The sequence below is a fragment of the Gossypium arboreum genome, chromosome 5, assembly GCF_025698485.1.
Source record: "Gossypium arboreum isolate Shixiya-1 chromosome 5, ASM2569848v2, whole genome shotgun sequence".
NCBI lineage: Eukaryota > Viridiplantae > Streptophyta > Magnoliopsida > Malvales > Malvaceae > Gossypium > Gossypium arboreum.
In genome coordinates, this window is record NC_069074.1 from 16,892,930 (window position 1) to 16,914,948 (window position 22,019).

Below are 22,019 nucleotides of genomic sequence, written 5' to 3' on the forward strand. Positions count from 1 at the left end.
GACGGAACAAAAGTAACAATATGTTTATAATGCTACTACAACAGGTATAGTAAGCAAAATCATACGAAAAGAAAAAGGGGGTACGAAATAACCATAACGGATGCCTTGGATGGACATCAAGTGGTTGATATTATTGAAAGTTCGAAGTTAGAAATATTAAAAAAAAAAGAAGATAAATATTTATTATGGATTGAAAAACCTCTTGTGACACTTCTTTTTGATTCTAAACGATGGAATCGACCTTTGCGATATATAAAAAATGACCGGGTTGAAAATGCTATAAAAAATGAAATGTCACAATATTTTTTTTATACATGTCAAAGTGATGGAAAAGAAAAAATATCTTTTACGTATCCACCCAGTTTAGCAACTTTTGGGGAAATGATACAAAAAAAAATATATTTTTTCACACCGAAAAATGGTTTTCTGATAATTGTAAAAAGTCATTAATACTTGATAGAATTAATAAATCCATAGTACCGCGGCTTGAGCTACACAAGCAAAACTTCTCGACCTGCCGGTAGCGTAAATTTTTGTTTTGCTCTTGCTTGTTCCAACTCGCTCACGGTCCTACATAATAAAATTATTATTACGTATATAGTAAATACTATAAACCAAAAATTTATAAGAGTTTGCAAGTACATAATACCTCTCCTTTCTTGAATTCCAAAATCGAACCGCATCTTCCCATTGGTACCTCGGCATTCCGGTGGGACATTTTGCAATTTTGTTCGAGGCTTATGGGTTTTTAAAATATTCTTTTTCAAAATGCTTTTATGGTCTCTCCATTTTTACCCAATGCCTTCTTGATATAGTCATCGAGACCTTTAAAGCAAACCTCTCCTAAAAACACAAGTTTAGGAAGTAAATATAAATGAAACTTAAACCAAAGTATTATAAATTACATTAACGTTTTGTTACCTTAATATTAGAGAGCTTGATTTTATTGCTATCGGGCATGTTATGCCATGATTCGTAGTTGGTGGGCAACATATTGGCATTTCGTGCTATAATGCCCAAATAGCCCGCTAAAAGTCGAGCTTCTTGTCCAACAGTGACCATGGTCATTTTTAGTTACTTTGACACGCTCGACGAATTTAAGTTATATAAATCTGTTAGGAGCGTCGTCCTCGACTTCTCTGCAGCGTCGACCATTTTCAGCTGAAAAATAATATATTATTACTATATTGAAATTTAAAATAAATCAGTAATAAAATTTAATACAATTTGTAAAATAAACTTAACATTACTTTGAAATTCCACAGACTCGTCAAGTGTCTCCGGCACGCTCGAAGATCCAACAACTGTTTGCTGTTCAGTACTTACTTCTTTCGAATTTGTAGTATTTTGTACAATACTAAGATCTCTTAATCTTCTTCTAGGCATTTTTCCTACAACACATAAAATAGTTAAAATTTTAGTAAGAAATAACAACAATAGTAAATATAAAATAGTTAAATTATACAACATGACCAATGTTAAAATTATAACATTACATATAAATAAAAAATCATAAAATCTTACTACATCATAAATCGTAAATATCTTCGTCCACATCTTGACGAACCCATTGAAATTGTGTGCTAGTACTAGGGATATTTTCATTTAAGTTTTGGTCTGGAAAAGGCAAAGTTTCTGATCTTTCAACGATGTCATCTCTACTTCCATTCCCCATGTCAAATAAGTCTCTAGGGGTGTTTCGGAGTACAACGTACCAACCCTCATCAATTGGATCTTTCGAGTAAAAAACTTGTTTAACTTGAGAAGAAAATACATACGGCTCGTCTATCAAATGTTCTTCAGTGTGAATTAATCGAGAGAAATTCACCATTGTAAAACCAAACTGATCATTTTAATTCATGAAAGCGATATTAGCATCAGCCCAATCACATCGAAATAAGACAACTTTCCATTTTCCATAGTAATCCAACTCAATAATGTCGGTTAGAAGTCCGTAATACTCCACATTTCCCTCGACAGGATTACTGTCCCTAGCACTAGCGTAACTTGTAATTAAAGAATTAACAACTACTCCACAATTTTGAGTTCTCCTCAATCTCTCGCGATATTTGGTATGAAATCTAAATCCATTCATGATGAAGCCACTATATCTTTTTACTACTCGATTCGGACCTTGGGAAAGCTACAAGAATCAGGTCTGGTCCAATGTCTAAGTCCACACTCAACCACTTATTGGTTATCACTAAATTTATTAATAACAAAATCAAAATTACAAAGATGCAAACTTAGTTATATTAAAAATTAATATAAGGTGAACTTTAAGACCTAAAAGATTAAGACCATTACAAACTCATGTACCGGCTTTTACACTACAATATTTGTTCACATTTACCTATTTAATCAAATCCACTTGATTTTGGTTAAATTAATAATTTTCTTGTTTAAAATAAATTAAAATTGATAAGTCATATGTTCATTTTATATTATAAATATTTAAAACAAATTGAAAATAATATATAATAAGCGAATTCCCGCTTTGATTATAAATTTTAATAAATAATAAGTAACCAACTTACTCATTTCGATTGAGCTTTAAACTCAACATCAACAAAACTTAATAGATTTCAATTGAATTTTTGCTCACATTAATAATAGCAAATTATAAACATTAAGGTAGGATTATCGAGTTAGTTATAATTTTAACATTAAGTTTATATCTGTTGTATAGTTTATAGAGATTAATTTTTTTAATCGATGCATTTAATTTCTCTTAACAATAGGGATAGGGATAAAAGCTTTAATTCTTTCATAAAGTTTATGTCTGTTGTATAGTTTATAGTTTATAGACATTAAGTAATGCATTACTTATGATTATACCTATAATTATATTACAACCACTTATTCATACTTATTCAATTGAAATAATTTGGGCTAATTTAGGGTTTTTAGATATGAAAGTTTTGTATTACCATAATTAAATTTTAGAAATTTTTATAGATTTTTCATATTATATATATTAATTTATTTAAAATGTTTTCAAGTTTAACTAATCATAGTTAGACGCGTGTCATATATGTATGAGTAGAAATTGTTAACATGGAGTACATGGTCCCCATTAATCTGTTTTCTTCAGAGAGGGACTAATTTGTTCAGTTGCAAAAAGTATAGGGACTTTAAGGGGCATTTATACAAAAGAAAAAGAGGGTCTAACTAAGCGGCATTTTTCGCTAATTTTATCAATGAGCAGACTATGTCTAAATTAATAAATAATTTATTTTTTCTCAAGCATAGTTGATGCAGTGGTAATACATGACAAAGAAACTAAGAGAAGCAGAGGGTTTGGGTTTGTGACATATGAAGCAGAGGAGTCAGCCAACCTTGTTTTGCGAACTAATTTCCATCTATTATACAACAAGAGAGTTGAAGTGAAGAAGGTTACTCCTAGGAAAGAGATGGTGCCAACCGGATTTGGGTTTCTGCCTTATTATTACGATCCATATTATCAAACATATTTTTACTCCACATTTTTACGATCCAATGGAGTAAGTCAGTTTTGAAATTATACATATTATAATAACCTCATAGTTGTATTCAAAAAATAATTTTAAAAATGAATTAAGTAAAAAAAAAATTGCAATTCAAGGAAGAGCTTTTTAAAACTATAAAACATGGTAGATATTAAACACATGCATGACAGTGTTCCACAAAATACAGAGATGTGGTCACACTCGCTTTAGTTGTTATCCATTTACATGCTTTATCCTGTAAATCCCATCTGTAAATATTAAAAACATAAAAGGAAAAACATGTTGAAAGAAACATAAAACATAAGGGAAGACAATGTTTACCTTGATTGAATTGGAAATGTTTTCTTGAGGGTTTATTTGGAGATGCTTGGGATTGATCTCTAATAATGTCGAGAGACTTCCCTACTCATTGCATTTGAAGAACAGAAGTCTGTTTTTGGTCAACAAAACAATCAAATGAGTTCTAAAAATAAACAACATTTAATGATTGGTATAATATTAATTATATTTGCTAATAACAGGTGGGAATTAACAAATAAAATGATAAAAAAAAATAGAAGCCCTTTGTGCACAAAATAAACAAATACAATGAAATCAAGTCACCCTAATAAAGACCATTGTGAGGAGAAATAGGACCAAGCTCAATACCATTAAAAGAAACAAAATATTTAACCAAGGAAACCGAGAGCACCATCCAATCAGCCTAACCTTTATGGAACGCCATACGTTCAACAATGAACATAAACTTATGTATTTGTATTTGGAAATAAATGAAAGTAACAGGATTATGCTTATATTTCTAACATGTATTGCTTGGAAAGCCGTATCTAAATATTTGCAGTAGCCATAAGCTACAGAGGAAGAAAGACACCAAATTTGAAGTAAATTAGCAGCCAAGCAATAAACTTAGTTTCATGTGTGTGTGTATATATCTCCATTTGATTTTCATTTCTTTGTGAAGTTTGGCACAACCAGGCATTACTAAGATAATAATGAAAGGTGGAAAATGAATTAATAATGAACTTGTATACTTATAAAAGCTCTATATGCTCATATTATAATCAAGACGATAGAATTTCCTTTAATTTACTACTTTACTACACATTGAAATCGGCTGGGATCCTTGCATTAGATACTAACATCCGGTAACATGACCGAAGGTGAACCACAGACAAATGACAATCCCCAATTCTAAACCTCCGGACAGGGTATATTATCTACTTTAGAATTCCCTAACATCATTTCTACAAATTCCGGCAATAAATATCATAAATTGCATCCTACATGGTGCTTGATTCACCTATATGTCAAGTACTAGACAACTAACAAGTTCAATGAGCGAAATCTCTGGCGGCAATAACCTTCCAGTTAACATTTTCGATTCGGTAAGTGAATCAGAACTCGCAAGGAACCATCTGAAAAATATGTCGAGCTTGGCAAATAAGGATGAACTTATCTTGTGGTTCACTGGAGAACAACAATATCATGATTGGGATCTTTCGTGATGACATGAAAGTAACAGGATTAAAAAAAAAACGTAAGAAAGGTTTGAATATTACCTGGGGAGATCTGGAGACTGAAGTGGAATCGAGGATTTGAGAGAGAAAGAGAGTTAAAAAAAAAAAAAGATTGATTGAGAAGAAACACCAAGCTCAGGCCTTGAATCGGTGAAATATGGAGGAAAGCAACTTAGGGTTTGATTTGGGGAAACTGAGGGTATAGGGGAAACTTTGTTTTGGGGAAAAATACTAAGTATCGGGGCTTACTTGGGGATAAAGAGTATGAAAATAAAAACGACGCCGTTTAACCTATTAAAACTCAAATATTTGCGGCGTTTTTATTTAAAACGCCGGTATAGGTAACTTTTAGTGGCGTTTTTTATTACAAACGCCACTATAGGTCATTTTTAATATTTTTTTCATTTTTAACAAATATTTTTCTACGCTTTTTTATTTCAAATTTTCCTGCTGAGATTATCATTTTTTTTAAATTTTTTATTTACCTTTGTAACTAAAATATTAAATTTTTAATTCCAAAATTAAACCCTAAACCCCTAAATCTTAAACCCTAAACCCTAAGCCTTAAACCCTGAACCCTAAACCCTGAACCCTAAACCACTAAAAATAAAATCTTATTGCTTACCAGCTAAAACCCTAACCTTAAACCCTGATAGCATAACCCCTAAATCCTTGAACAGTGCTAAGACTCTGACCATATACCATAAACCCTAAACAATAAAACACAAACCCTAAACCCTAAATATTAGACCCTAAACCCTAATTAACCCGTAAAGTATAAATCATAAACCATAACCCCTAACCCCAACCTATATCCCTTAACCCTAAACCACAAAACATAATTCATAAACCATTAACCCTTAAACCCTAAACTTTTAACCCATATCCACATAACCCTTAAACTCTAAAACTCTAAATACTAAGATCTTAGACCTTAAACATTAAACCCCAAATAATAAACTTTAAAACACTAAACCCCTATCCTCTATCCTCTTAACCCATATAAACCCCTAACACCTAACCCATAAACCAGCTTAAACCCATGCATATATATCCCTTAATCCTAACCACTAACCAATAACCACTAACCCTTAAACCCTAAACCCCTAACCTTCTAAATTATAAACCTCAAACTCTAAATCATAAAACATAAATCATCAACCCTAAATCATAACCCTTAACCCATAACCCCTAAACCTATAAAAATATTAAGTGTAAAAATCAGTTTAAATAGAAAATTTTAAATTCATTTAAAAATAAGTTAGATGAAACATTTAATACCGAGTTTGGTCTAATCCGTTTTCAACTTCATAATATTTTATATATATACTATGTAATTTTATAATTTATAAAAAATAAATTTATACTAAATGTATAATAGTAGTCTAATATAAACATTAAAATAATATTAAGATAACTATATAAAAATTTAAATAAATAAAAATATTAAATTAAAATGACATAATTATTACAAAAATTAAAAATATAATATGATTGGACTTAAAATAGACTTAGGTTAATCATTTGCAAGTATTAGTGGGCTTTAACAAAATGTTAAACCTATAATTTAAGCCCTACTAAAAATAAATTCAAACAAATATAAAATGTATGATATTATATTTAGCAATTGCGGCGTTTTTATAAAGCGCCGCTACTGCCAAAGGAGCACATATAAAACGACGTCGTTTTCCTTAACATTTTAGTGGCGTTTTTTCAAAAACGGCGCTATAGGTTTCCTTTAGCGGCGTTTTCTTGAAAACGCCGCTACTGCCAATGAAGCTCATAGAAAATGACGTCGTTTTTCTTAACATGAAAACGCCGCTATTGCCAATGAAGCTCATAGAAAATGACGCCGTTTTTCTTAACATTTTAGTGGCGTTTTTCTAAAAAACGCCACTAAAATGTTAAGCTCATGTAAAACGACGTCGTTTTGATTAACCTTTTAGCGGCGTTTTTTGAAAAACGCCGCTAAAACTCCATCTATTCGATTTTTCCGGCATTTTCTTTTAAAACGCCGCTAAAAACGCCGCGAAAAGTTTGTTTTGGTGTAGTGTCCCCAGGCCAAACTAAAACTCAAAAAACTCTAAACCAAAACAATAAGAAATGTGCTCCACTAGCAGATGAAAGAATTGTTGGTTGATCTAATTAAACCTTTACAATACTTATTGATATTTCAAGTAAAATGTCGCAAATAGTTTATTGATATTTTTATTTTGATTAATTATATTTAAAATAAATTAATTAGAGTAAAAAATAGGTTGAATACGGATGAGTGTATAATAATATTTTTTATCTTTAAAAATTGATGATACTTTTAAAAAAATTAATGTGATTAAATTTTATTAGTGCCTAAAACTTTAATTTTAAAATCTTCCTAATATAAATTATTTTAGTTATTTAATTTAAATATTACAAATTATTAAAATATATTTTAACTATCAAATCATCACAATCTTAAATCTTAATCAATCCTTTAAGCTGCTAAAGTTTTCACTCATCCAAACTTATTAAGTATGCTTATTATTTTCCTGACAATATAAACTATTTTTGACGTTTCAATAAAATTTTATATAAAATTTATTTTATACAAATGCATGAACACAAGTCATCTCACATTAGTTAGGCCCCTTCTTTATTGTGTTTAAGGTTTTAAAAGTGCTTTTTCTTTCGCAACAAAAACAATAGACAAACATCTAATATTTAGATATTATTTTGTATTAGTTTATTAAATTAAATTTAAAATATTATTAAATTTATCATTAAAAAATATAAATAACAAATCAATTTTAAAAAATAATTTATATAAAATTGTTAAATTTATTATAATTTAAACTTATTTGATTATTTTAATACCATAAAGAAGCTAAAGTCATACTCTCTTTATGACATATAGGGATCCCTAGGTGCTTGAGATGAAAACTAACCTTGTATTGTTTGAAAAAGAAAAGTATTGAATGGTCTTGCTTTTATGATATCCAAAGCAATTTTCAACTTGAAAACTAATGCCACATACTTGACTTTAGGAACCAAAAGTACTTTATTCAGTGTTTTTACGCCCCAAATCTAAATGTTAAAGTGAAATTATCAAAATGTTATTATTTGAAATTTATTTAAAATTAAATTAATTTGTATTTCATATATCATTATATTAAATTATTTAAATATAATTTATTATTTATTTACAATTTTGAAATAATTGGTGTATAATTAATTGTAAAAATAGTTTATATTAATTATTTATATTTAAAATGTATATTTTATGTATCATTTAAATTTTAATTATTTTAATTTTCAGCATCATATATAAAATAAGTATTTTAATTTTTCATTGTAATTTTAACAACATTACTAAACATTTAAAATCACAAATTACACTTTAAAGTAATTTTTTTTACAATAATTTTCAATTTTCAACAACAACGATGCTTCAATTTATATTATTAACTCTACTTTTTAGATATCCATAGCTGAAAATGCATTAAACTTGATGTTTAAAATATTTTTAAATTATATTTTGAATATCCGCCAAGTAGTTAAACACTAGAACTTGAGTTATTTTGAATTTAAATAATTTTGTAGCTCAAATTGGAGATATTTGATAAAATTAAATGGTTGGATTTAGATGTAGTTGAAATTTTGGCGTACAGGTTTGGAATTTTTGATATTTAATTGAGTGTAGAGCAAGGAACATGCTGACGTGGGGATCATTTAGTGGCTATTTCGGAAATGAAACAACTAGGGCTACCTTATCCAAATAACTTACATGTTGTAAAGGGGGAGAAATCAAATTTTGGGATTGGAGTAGGGAATAGGTTGGTAGGGGCCGGCATGGATGGCATGTAAACCGACCAGGCAAGAAATCCACGTTTTGATTGGGGGAAAAAAGAAAGGAGAAGAAAAATGTGGCCAAATAATGGAAATAGTGGCATGCACGACAAACACACTTGTATTTCAACCTTGTGGGGAAAAATCAATTTCAGTGCATTTATAATGTGGAGAAATAACAAGGTGATACGCGTTTTCAAAATAGTTAAACAACTGCTAATTCAATAAATATGTTTTAAAGAAAGTAATGGGTGCTTGATAGAAGCCATTTCTATTCACAATCATAATTAAACGCAGGCTTTGCTTTTATCATCACTTCACCCATCTCTTACTCCTCGTACTCCTAATATTGGTGCCAAAGATTTCTCGTGTTGGATCTGCTACCGCTGATTGGGTGTTAATCTTTAGTCAAACTTGTAGAATGTGGCAAAGTTGATTAATGAATTGTGCTCTTTTCGTCCAAAAAAAAAAGTTCAAACTTGCGGCAGTGGCACAACTTAAATTCCCCCTTCACTCAAAGTCTTACCACCTAACACACGGAACTCAACCACCAACCCATCCAAGTTTAAATCTCTTTACAAAAGGAAGATAAAAACAGTGGTTTCTGAGTAAACTGAATTTATTCATAGCGTGATTTAAGTAAAATAAAAAATAAAAATTAGATGAGTTAACATGGACACTACCTTCAAAACTTAAATAATAAATAATTAATTGATATTTAGCTAATTCGTGAGATTAACTCAATTAAATACTTAATACAAATAATAGGAGAAACTCTTCTTACCAAATAACCAAATCCCTCCTCTTTGCTCATCTAAATAATTCTCTTACAAAAAGTAATAACTAAGATCAGCCCAGCAAAGTATTTGAGATGGGGCGAAGTTAAAATTGTTGATTAAAGGGGGCCTATGTTCTTATTTTCAACAAGTTATTTTTAAATTTGGAATTATATTAATTACAAAATTTAAGAAAAAATAAAATAAATTAAATGCTCAATTTGTATTAGATATTATAATTATTTAAATTTATTTTTATCTAATTAATATTTAGATACTATTTATATTTAGATATTGTAATTATTAAATTTTATTTTTACCAAATAATATTTATATACTATTTTATATTATTTGACTAAATTAAACTAAAAATGCTACTAAATTTATAAATTCTATGAAAGAAATCAAATTAAAGAATCTTTGAAAAACTTTGGAGGCCAAGTAAATAAAATTTTCAAAATTTAAAGGGGTTTAAAAGAAATTTTAGAAAAGTTAGGGTAGGGGGGTGGCTTGAATTCGCCTCCTTGAAAATGAAGAAATTCATCCTCCTCTCTCTTTTTCATACGTCATTTTGTTCGAAATCCCAACACTCAAAAGTCTTTAACTTTAGACCCATAGATTAAATAGTTGAATTTCACATCTACAATTGAATTTAATGTAAAAATTGAAGACGTTAAAAAAGTAAAAGAATTCCAGAATTGAAAATCCTTTAATAAAATTTTTTTTTTTAAAAATAGTGGATTAGAATCTTTAGTTTTTAGAGCCAAGAAGAAAAATAAGAAAATTTTTATATCAAGAAATTGGGAAGAGTTTGGATCCATACTGACCTTGGACCCATATTGATGATAGTGGAGGAAGGAGACGAGTTAAAAACTGGTGAGGATGGAAACAACAAGAGGTGAGGGTCAACGTGGCAAAAATTTATTGAGAGAGACCATATCCTATGAATGTGGTAGGAAGAGCTTACCAAATTTCTTTTTTATGAATTAGGTAGATAGTTAGTATAGGGAACTTTGTATTGAGGATTCTCAACCATATTGAAAAAAGTTTTAATGTATTAAGTAAGATAGTTAGAATAGGAAACTTTTAAATTTACAAGACTCAGGTTTATAAAGTAAAAGTACCTCAACATGCACATACTTACTCGTAAATGGAATATATGTTCCATGTCAATGATTCAAACCTCAGCATGCACAAATTCATGATGGCTGAGGCATTTTCATTTCATGACTTATTTTAAGCGCAAATATCATTTCATACATCTTTTTACAATAAAATTGTCATTATTTGTAGCTCTCAACATCGTCACTAATGGTATGAAATTTATCGAATAAAAATATATTTGATGTATTTTTTTTTTAAGTCTTAAAATTAAAATCAAAGATAAATGATCCAAGACCACAATATCAATCGCATTTAAACGTAGGGTTACTCAAAAACTAAAACACGAAATCAATTCATATTCTTAACCTTATTAGCACGAGTGGTTTAAATTTATGTGGTCCTCACCCCTACACCCTCTCCATCTCCTGGGGTCCCTAGCATGACCGGTTTAAATTCGTCTCGCCTCGTTTTTTATATTTGACTTTTTTATTTTGTGTTAATCTAAAATATGCCAACGAATTTATACTTGTACTAAAACACTGCACTAACTGAAGCCCCATTTTTTTCGGGTTTATGGTTCTATATTTTGGGTCAGGGTTCGGGATTATCAAAATCATGTGTCAATGACATAAAAAAATTGTCTAAATGTAATTAAATAATTGAAAAGGGACCATAAATAATGTGGTAAGAAGGGTTCATAAAATAATTTCTTTATGGATGTGTCATGATGTGTGTATAATAATAATTTCATATCTTTAAAATTTGATGATATATCATCAAATTTTATTGATGCCTAAAAATATTAGTTTTAAATTCATCCTTATGTAAGTTATTTCCAAACACATTTAGTTCAAATTGCTTTCCAACTCATATTATCAATTTTTATAACATGTTATATTAATAAAATGTGGAAATGTAATACATTAATAATAGAATTTGTGTTATTAACAGTATTAAAATTATATATATAAATATATTGCAATTGGTTTTATTTAAAATATAAATAAATTACCTTATAATTACAACCATAACTTTGGAGACAAATCAAAGGTTTCCTCGTCCTCACTAATTACCTTATTACACCCACAAGTTTGGAAACAAATCAAATTAAAGTTTCCTCGTCCTCACTAATTACTCAGTAAGTCTATATATAGGGCATCCCTTTGTGCTCCGCTCTATTCATTCTGCCTTCTCCTTCTGCATGTTATATACAGTATACAATAAAATTAAGACACAGAAATTAGATCATGGAAGTAGTGCAAGTGCTTCACATGAACAAAGGGAATGGCGATACTAGTTATGCAAAGAACTCCACTGTTCAGGTTTTTTTTTCGCCATTAAAACACCATGATTTACATGCTTTCCCCATTAATTCCTTTTTTCCCTTAACTCTATATATGTGCTTGCTTCTTTTGTTTTGTTAGAGGAAAATCATATCTTTCGGGAAAACCATCATTGAAGAAGCATTACTAGAACTCTCAAGCAACTATGATATAGATAGCATGGGAATCTCAGACTTGGGTTGCTCCATGGGACCCAACACCTTGTCGGTTATCTCGGAGATAATGGACATAGTACGAGCGACGAGCGGTCACCTCAGGCGCCCGGTGCCGGAGTTTAGGCTTTTCTTTAACGACCTTTATAGCAACGATTTCAATTACTTATTCATGTTGTTACCGGCATTCTACAAGATGCTGAAAGAAGAGAAGGGTATTGGATCCCAGTGCTTCATATCGGGTGTCCCAGGTTCTTTCTATGGCAGATTGCTCCCTAGCAACAGCCTCCACTTCGTCTACTCTTTTTCCAGTCTCCATTGGCTCTCCCAGGTTAGTGCCATGATAATCCTAAAATGATGGTAAAATTTTCATTTAAAACTCTCATGCACGTTGTACAACAATGCATTGTTCTCATCAAACTCAATGTTGGATAGATTAACACTGTTGAGTGATTTATCACATTATACCGAAAATGAAGAAATTAGATTACTGGATAAGCAATAAGATTTATCATCCACATCTACGTGCAAATTCGATCATTGTTTGTATCATTTTACACAAGATGAAATTAGAAAAAAATTTTAGAAGACTGAAATTAAATTATGATTTTTATAATAATAAAATATAATTTTATTATTTTAATAACTTATATTTTTATAATTATTAAATTAAATTTTATATTTTAAAAAGGGTTAAAAGTATATTTTACTTTTTAAAATTTTAAAGTACTTTGGGGATCCGCAGGGTTTCGCTCCTCATCGTACAGTTTGTGGGACAACTTTTCCTAGTGACCACAATTTTCAATATGACCCCTAGAGATGAATATCCCCGAAATATCACTGATTCTTCTTTCTTTTTTAACTTTTTTCACTGGTAAAAGGATCTGTCGTAAGCAGGCTCAAAATGCAAAATTTCTTTTTAATCCCTTGAATATTTATAAGTTTTTAGTTAATTTAATGATAAAATTATATTTTGACCTTTCCTAAGATTTAAAATTATATTATACATTCTCCAAAAATAAAAAGTTATAGTTTAATCCCTTAAAACTGTAAAATTTTACATTAATACAATAATGAAATTATATCTTTAGCTCTTTCAAAATTTTATAATTCAAATTCAACCCCTTTAAAAAAGAAATTTGGGCTTCACCCCTGTTTGCAATCTAGTTAGTAACACCCAAAATATGTAATATAGCAAAGCAATGAAATCATGGATTTACATCAGATGGAGTTGCACCAAAAGCTTCTGGCAACATTGAAGAAAATCTTAGTATTATTGTTGATTAAGTGAGTACTTATAGGTTTTATATTTTGATGTAAGGGTTAATTAAACATAGCTCTAGTGAATATATAAAAGTTTGGTGGGGGTGCTTGGATGTGGCTAAAGAAATAATAAATGCTGAATTTAATATCTTCAGGTTCCGGTGGGGCTGGAGAGCTATGCCGTGAAGCATTTAAATAAAGGAAAAGTGTATATCTCAAAGAGCAGCCCGCAAAGCGTGGTGAATGCTTATTCATCGCAGTTCCAGGCTGATTTTTCACAGTTCATAAAGTCACGTTCCCAGGAGTTGGTCCCAGGTGGCCGCATGGTCCTTTCTTTCCTGGGCAGGAAATCCATTGATCCCACAACCGAAGATGGGTGCTATCAGTGGGAATTGTTAGCCGAAGCATTGATGAGCCTGGTCAAAGAGGTACAACATTACTTCAAGCATTGATTAAGTGATTGGCGAAAGTGGGAATTGAGGTTTCAACTTTTTTTTAACACATATTGTTGCAGGGTTTAATTGAAGAGGAAAAAGTAGCGTCATTCAATGCACCGTACTATGCTCCGTGTGCGGAGGAACTAAAGGTGGAGATACTAAAGGAAGGGTCATTCATAATTAATCGGTTGGAAGCATTTGAAGTGGACTGGGATGGAGGCGCGGTTGCTGACACCCATACTGAACAAGGGAAAATGATGGTGGGAGAGCGAGTGGCTAAAACCATCAGAGCGGTGGTGGAATCGATGTTGGAATCCCACTTCCGAATGGGACAAGATACGATGGATGTTTTATTCATCAAGTTCGCGGAGATTGTTGGGAATCACTTGTCAAAGACTAGAACCAAGTATATAAATTTCGTGATTTCACTGGTTAGAAAGTGCTAGTCATATCAACTTGGAAGCTCAGCCTATGGATGTTTTTCTTTTTTGAAGTAAAATCATTGGATATGATTGGTCCAAACCTTCTCAAAACCTGGCTTCCCATTGGGCGAAATCTTTGCCAGTTACGTCTACATTATTTTTATTATAAAAAAATTGAGTGATATTAATTTTAAGTTTATTTAATTTTTCTAATGTGTTACAAGCTTTTACTAATAGATTAATGACGTAGCATATCGATACATTGAATTAATTAATAATTAATTTCTTCCTTGAACTATAACAAAAAATTTAATTGACACTTTTAGACTTTTTTTAACAGTAAATCCAAAACAAATTCAAGAAAATCTAAAACATCAATAAAAATCTTAAATTTCATAATTTATTTTATGAAATTGTAAAAACATTTTAAAATTACAATTGTAAGAAATTTCTTTAAATTTTAAAATATACATAAAATCTAAAACAATTTAAATGGTTTAAAAATTGCCTAAAATTTAAAAAAAACTAAAAAATAATTTTTTTCTATTAACTACTGTATAATTGTAATTTTAACAAGTTTTTCATAATATCAAAATTATAAAGTTTGAATTTTCATATTTTTATTATTTTACCATAAAAATATCTAAAAGTACCAAACTGTTATTTTAATTATAATTCGAGACACCAAATTAACTATTAAGCCTATGAGAAAATGTACGATGTCATCAATATGATAATGATTATCTTATAACTTTTCGATAGTTGGGTGATGATAAAAACCTACTAATTATTGAGTGATTTTTGACCAATAAATAAATAAATACTTTAGTTATTTGATGTATGATGACTTAACAATCCACACATTGATACCTGCTGTCATGTTAATAAAAGAATAACTTAAATGATCAATTTCGATTAATTCAACGATTAAATTGTATTTTTTTATAATTAAACAAAAAAATAGAAATTTATTAATAATTAAATGATTAGTAATAAAAAAAATTTGCATAAATCATTTAGATTGAACATCAATCGTGAAGTAAGATGTCGGGGGAGTGTAGAGCGATTAATTCGGTAACCTTCGTTTTTTATGACATGAAGTTCACCTTTCAAACTCAATAGGCGTGTTTAGAGCAATAAGTTCATAATTAAACATGCTTTTCAGAACTACAGCTCCTAGAAAGTGTTTATTTCGTGCACATTTCACCTGTTGGATCCATTCATTTGCAATGTGTACATTACAAGGTCTTGTCCGTGGACAAATTTTTATTTTAATACAACATTTAAAACGTGGCTAGCTACTTAGCTAGGTTGCCAAATCTATATAAGTCATGCATTATTGTGATGGGTAGGCCGAATCAATTAATGTGATGGGAAGCTGACCAACCCAAGGCCCTCTCTCCAACTCATTTGAGTTCAAACATTCAATCAATAACATATCCAAGTTTGAATTTCCTCTTCACTTCAATTTTACAATTATGCATCATTTAACAAGTTTTAAATTCCATCTTATTATTATGGAAATTTATACGATACTATAGTTAAAAAGATAGGAATGAAAAAATTGTAATCCTTTAATCAAGTCACCTTATAACTTTAAAAATTACGTTTGTGACTTGAAATTTATTAAATCGAATATAGAATACGTTTTTTTTTTTTTCCAGAAATAATTTTCTCTGTTTCTTTAATGTTAAAAGTGACTGAAAGATAAAACTCGCAAGAGTTGACAAACGAATTTAGCTTTAATTATGAAGATTAAAATAAATTTTCGTAGAAATTGTAGCGTTTAGGATAGTTATATTTATAAATATGTGCACTATTAAAGCATGCAAATTGTATAAAGAAATGTAGGTATATTTAATACTTTGAAATGTATTTTACATTGTGAGAGTTTAATGAATGTATTGGAATCAACAATAGAATACAAATTAAAATAAAAGAGATTTTAAATTAAAAACTAAGAAAATCATATCTAGATTAAAATTAGATTGGAGCACTTCTTATGTGTTTGGTTTTCAGCTGAATAAACAAAAGATGAAACAATAATACTTTTGAACTCATGTAGGATTAAAATAAAATCATGCAACTCATGAACTTTGTTTATAAATTTTATATGACAAAACAATTGAGATTAAATAAATAAAAAGATGACACCTTCTTTAGGTTTTCCTTCTTACTGCGTAAGAGCTATTTATTTTTTGGCCAAGTTTTGACCTAAAAAGAAGCAAATATTTAAATTTAATTTCTTTTACTTAATGTTGGGAGTGTTAATTTCCTTGATGATGTTGCATCATGATCACGCTTCCGCGTGCGTGTGCGTGTGCGTGTGCGTGTGCATCCAAGGCTATTAATCATTACAAAATCACTTATAATATAGTCATATTTTGTAAGTGTGATAGATTAAGTTGTAATTTTATGTGTTACAATGAAACACATAAAGTATTTCAATGATCGAACTCAAAGGGTTGCCAAATTGGTAAATATATTTATCAAGTTAATTACAAGTTAAAAATTATTAATCTAATCGAGTTGGAAATTATTAGTGCAAATTCCAAAATAAATTGTTTATAAACTAAATTTAAATTATCAATTAAACAAATTAATCTAATTTTCTTCTCTATTACTTTGGACAATGAAAATGATAAAATGATGCTCAATTGATTCGTTAATCGCTAACTAAGCTAATAAACCTATATCAATTAGATTATTTGTTACTCTTAGCTAAGAATCTCCTCCAAAGTCTCATTCTAGACTAAAAGATATCAATTAGGTTCTCCTCTCAGTCTCACTATTCAACACAATTATATCGAACTATCTAATGATAGACTTTCATCTCGATCTCATTTATCTAGATTTTTCAGTAGAGGCGTCAATTCTAACAAATTAAGCATTTCAATATAATCAAACAATCAATTATTCAAGAATAAACATTAACTTAAATTAACAAATAAACAATCAACCAACCATCAACCCATTTAGCACATAATCAAATTTAAATTTCAAATAAGCATTTTATTAAACATATGGTAGGCATAAAATAAAAGTGAAGAGTTTAAGAAAATGCTCATTTCATTGAGGGAAATCAAATGAAGCCCAAGAGTTTGATCATCTCTCTTTTACATAGCCTTCAACAAGAAAGAAGAAATGAAACAACAAAAATAAAATCTATTCTAAAAAGAAAAAGAAAAATCTAATCTAAAAATAAAAAGAATATAAACAAAAAAGAAAAGAAACTTAACCTAAAACTATGAAATTAACGAAAGATGTTCAGCCAACCAAAATCTACACTCGAAAGCTTATAAAGTGGTATTTATAGTCCACTTACATTTAATCTAAAATTGACAATTATGCCCTTAAATGAAAAGTGACATAAGCTTATTTGGACAAGAAATTGCCCCCACAACTTTTAAGCCGTTAGGCAACGGTATCGTGACACCCAGACTTCGATGTCATGACACCCACTGAATTTGGCCTCAATTTCTTCACTTCAACAACTTCAAGGGTATGATGGCTTCGTAGGCTCAGTGTCGCGACATCCATCCCTTGGTGTCACGACTCCCACGATAGTAAGTTTCCATGTTGATTTTTCGTTGAAGTTTTACAAGATCAAGGAGAAAGGATTTAGTGTCGTGACATTTTGACATTAGTGTCACGACACCTGCATTAGATGCAACTTTCTTCAAGGTTTGACCGTTGTTGTCTTCCTATACAAGTTCAAATCAATCAATAGTCTCCCAAGGACATAATTTTGTCAATTTAGGTTTCAAAATAGGTACAATCGTATAAAAACGATCATTAATAATAAGAAAAAAAAAACTACGAAAAATATAGAAAAGACTCATAAATTGCTTGTGAACAAACTCATTAAGTGTTTTGGAGAGCCTAATTTGACGTATCAAATTACGGTAGATCACATAAACTCAAAGTGCAATGTCATCACAGGGAGCAAATTAAAAAAATTTGTCAAATTGAATGACTAGTGTGGACTAAAAAAAGTTTAGGGACCAAATTGAAAAAGAAATGTTAAATTTAGAGATTAAATGTTACATTATCCTTTAATTTGTTGTCAAATGAGGAATCATTTTCACTATTCCCATATATAAATTACTAATACTTTTAATAATTAGGTTTAAATAGTAAATGAATTAAATTTTATTTGAGCAAAATTAAGGACAAAACAATGTTGTTCAAAATCAGCATTAAATCAATTAATTCGTTGAAATTACAAAACATTTTAAATATTTGTATTTTTATTGTTAATTTGAAATAAAATGAAAATGAAAATTTTGCATTTATCATTTGTTATGAAAGTTGGAACCGGGAAAGCACGAAAAAGAAATGCATTTATTATACTTTGATATTAATTTTACCTAATTATTTGATAGGCTAATGAGATGGATACATTTACATTTGGCCCAATGCTAAATGCTTAAGGGCCTTTCCAATGTGAGACGATCCAATTTCTGTCTCATAAAAACTAAAATTAACATCTAAATGACCCTCATCTTGATAGATGAAACTTAATATGGGAGTAGGGGTGAAATAACCTTAAGATTAGAGACACATGTGATGTGGGTGCTGTTGTGACACTTATCCCATTTAAAAAAAAAAAAAAAAAAAAGCGTGGCTCAATCATGAGGTATGAGGCGTACAGCAGTTGGTCTCAATAAAAATCATAATATACCATTTCAATGAATATATTATCTATATTAGCCATAACCCATAAGGATTGAAAAGAATAGGGAATTATCCAGTCTTCAACAGTTTAAAGTTGTTTCCATAAATTTTAGATTTAAATTTTGTGAATAAAAAAACACACTGAATGCCATGTTGTTATTAAGTTAAAATTTTCGATTTTGAATTTACTAAGTCTCCAAAGACTGAAAAAGTGAACAAAAATAATTGTAGAGAGGGTAAAGCTGCCAGGCAGAATGAAGGCAACAACTTGTCCTACGACCTTATTACCCAAATTGGAGAGGCCGAGGCTTGAAACATGGGCAAACGACAGGGTTCCCAATTTAGACACCTCCATCAATTTTCACTTGTGTTGTTTCTTTCCAATCTAAGCAGATTTGGGTGTTGACATCTGATTGGGTCTTTACTTGCACTTTCTGCATGCCGATTCCCTATTGCCTGCCAGTTCGGCTTTGGCTTTGCTATTTTTGTACCATTATAATTACTTATTTGGTTTTCCCCATTTTGCACACCCCCTGCCTGCCTGCCTTTTTCATTCCAACCCACTTTCAAATTTAGTTACCGAATTAATATAAATGAGAGCAAATATATCCCCCACCAGGGTGATGATAAAAGGGTTTGGAATGAAGGCAATTATGTTTTAAATTTTAACCAAATAAAAGACTTGGCAAAGACCGATATCTAGAAGAGAACACTGATTAATTATTTTATAGCGATGTTGATGTTGACTAATTCATCAACCCAATAATGCATAAAATCCTCTCTCTTTTTTTTTTTTTTTTTTAAAAGTTAGATGATTATCGACTCACTCCACTGCTCTGCATGCCCTTATAATCCGACCATAGCCTCACAATTATATTAGCTACTAAGCAAGCCATGACTCCCTTTTAAACCTATAATTTAATCAATGAAGCAATGAAGGGTGAAACAATTTGTTTTTCTACTTTTTGCAAAATATAATATATCATTTTATTCCTTTACTTGACCATTGTTGTTCTCAACATTTATATGTAAAAAGATGTTATTATTGAAATAGCAGGTTCCAGGCTTACCATCCCTCTCACAGATTGCTTATGCTTTTACAAAAATCCAAAGATAAAAACTCAAACTCAAAAAAGCCGAGGAGAGTTTTGTGGCAGCTGCCTCAATCCTGATCATCCATTAACGATTGGACTTCTCATCGTGCGACACCTGTCAACCCTATAATAGAAATGAAATGAAAATCTTTAATTACATACAAAAGAATCCCTCCTATTGCTTCAATATATTTATCCACGAAGACAAATATATATATATATATATATTACTGCTATCAAAACATGAATCTAAGTGTAACAAGCAACCAGCCTTCTTTCAAGAAATTGGGATCTTTCATTTCAATGGGAACTGATGTTTGGTTCTCTCTATTAAGTAATGAAAACCCATAGTTAGTTTAAAGTTGTCAGTCAAACGAAAACCCATGGTTAGTTTTCCTGTTTCTGAGGTTACTTATAGAGTTGCAAAGATCACAAACAATGTAAGTTGTCAGCTAAGGTCAAAATCAGTAAATTTGATAGGAAAGTCAAATAAGGGGAATACATATTTGTATAAAACATAGTGAATTTGCTCTTAAACAATGCGGTGAAGCATATGGATGGAATGGTTCTAAGATAACACAATGATGCCGATGTTCAGCCTTGTAATTAAAATGAATTTGTTGATGGATTAATCCCAAATGGTCCCTTTGTCAAGCAATAAAAAACCAAGTTGTATTTTTTATTTTTTTGAAAGGTTAACTTAAAATTCTTCTTGCGGTTATTGTACTTGACTGATTTTTGTAATCATTTAAAAGAAAAAGGAATTACTAGAAGAAGAATTGGGATGTCACTTTCAAGGGACAATACAGAGAATTAAGGAAGAAAAAAGGTGGTGGTGGGAACTTTGTCTGGAATCGCAGAAAAACTGAAATTAAAGACAACGCTGTTAAGATGATACATGTCTAAAGTTCCTCAAAGCCCCCACTAGTTAGTGTAGGTAATGATGATGATAAGCAAAGTTAAAAATGAAAATTAAGACAAAGCCTGTTTAGTTTAATGGTAGTGGGCGTGGCTAAAGTAGAGTAAAAGTTATTGACTTTCCCGTGGAAGATTTTCAAGCTTTTGATAGTAAATTCATCCAACACTCTATAAATTTAATTGCTCCATTATGTAGGTATAAAAAGTACTTTTTATAGACACCACTGTTAACAAAAATGTTATAATAATCAGAATAACAGTGTAATTTTCATGATTGGGTATTCATTAAGCAAAACATCCACCGGCTCACCTTTTATGTGTGTGTGTGTGTGCGTGCGCTTTTACTGTATTTCATAGCCTTTTTACACTGTTTGCCTTTATCATTGGACCCTTTGGATTTTTGGGTATTGATTAGCACAGAGAAAAAAGAAACAGTCAGACAAGAGTTGGTGAATGGAGTACTCAAAAAAAAAAAAAAAAAACACAGATAAATTTGACTCAAAATGGGATGCTAAAACTATGCTATGATCATGTAGAATAATGATTTCAAGCTATAACCAAAGTTTGCATGAAGCCGAGATAGAAACTATGCTATGATCATGTAGAATAATGATTCCAAGCTATAACCAAAGTTTGCATGAAGCATATCTGAAGTTGGCATAGATGACAAGGGTTTCTCTCAGAAAGAAGCAAAGGATCTGAATGTAAAAAGAGTTGAAATGAATTCTCATGTCAGTGGGGAAAACAAAAAACTGAGAAAACGGAATAGAAACAAAGTTCCTTTTGCTTCTTAAAAGGAAAACCCAAATATTCCAAAAAAATCTGAATTCCGTGGCTGCTAGTTCTTGTTTTAGGCCCTCGTAAAATTATATACCCTTTCATTACAACTTCATGCACTTCCCCCTTTTTTCCTTTTACCCAGAAATGAATATACCCATAATTGCACACATGATTCTGGGTCAAACGGAAATCAGTAAATCTGAAACACATAGATCCAGAGAGC

General features: G+C 30.3%; 1 protein-coding gene across 1 annotated transcript; it reads left to right on the plus strand.

Moving 5' to 3' along the window:
• The first annotated feature begins 11,878 nt into the window (after positions 1-11,878).
• Positions 11,879-14,540, plus strand: LOC108456243 (probable jasmonic acid carboxyl methyltransferase 2). Its single transcript, XM_017754841.2, has 4 exons — positions 11,879-12,032; positions 12,135-12,536; positions 13,624-13,896; positions 13,983-14,540. The coding sequence occupies exons 1-4, from the start codon at positions 11,958-11,960 to the stop codon at positions 14,349-14,351; spliced, it is 1,119 nt and encodes a 372-aa protein (XP_017610330.1). The 5' UTR covers positions 11,879-11,957; the 3' UTR covers positions 14,352-14,540.
• Positions 14,541-22,019: the final 7,479 nt, after the last annotated feature.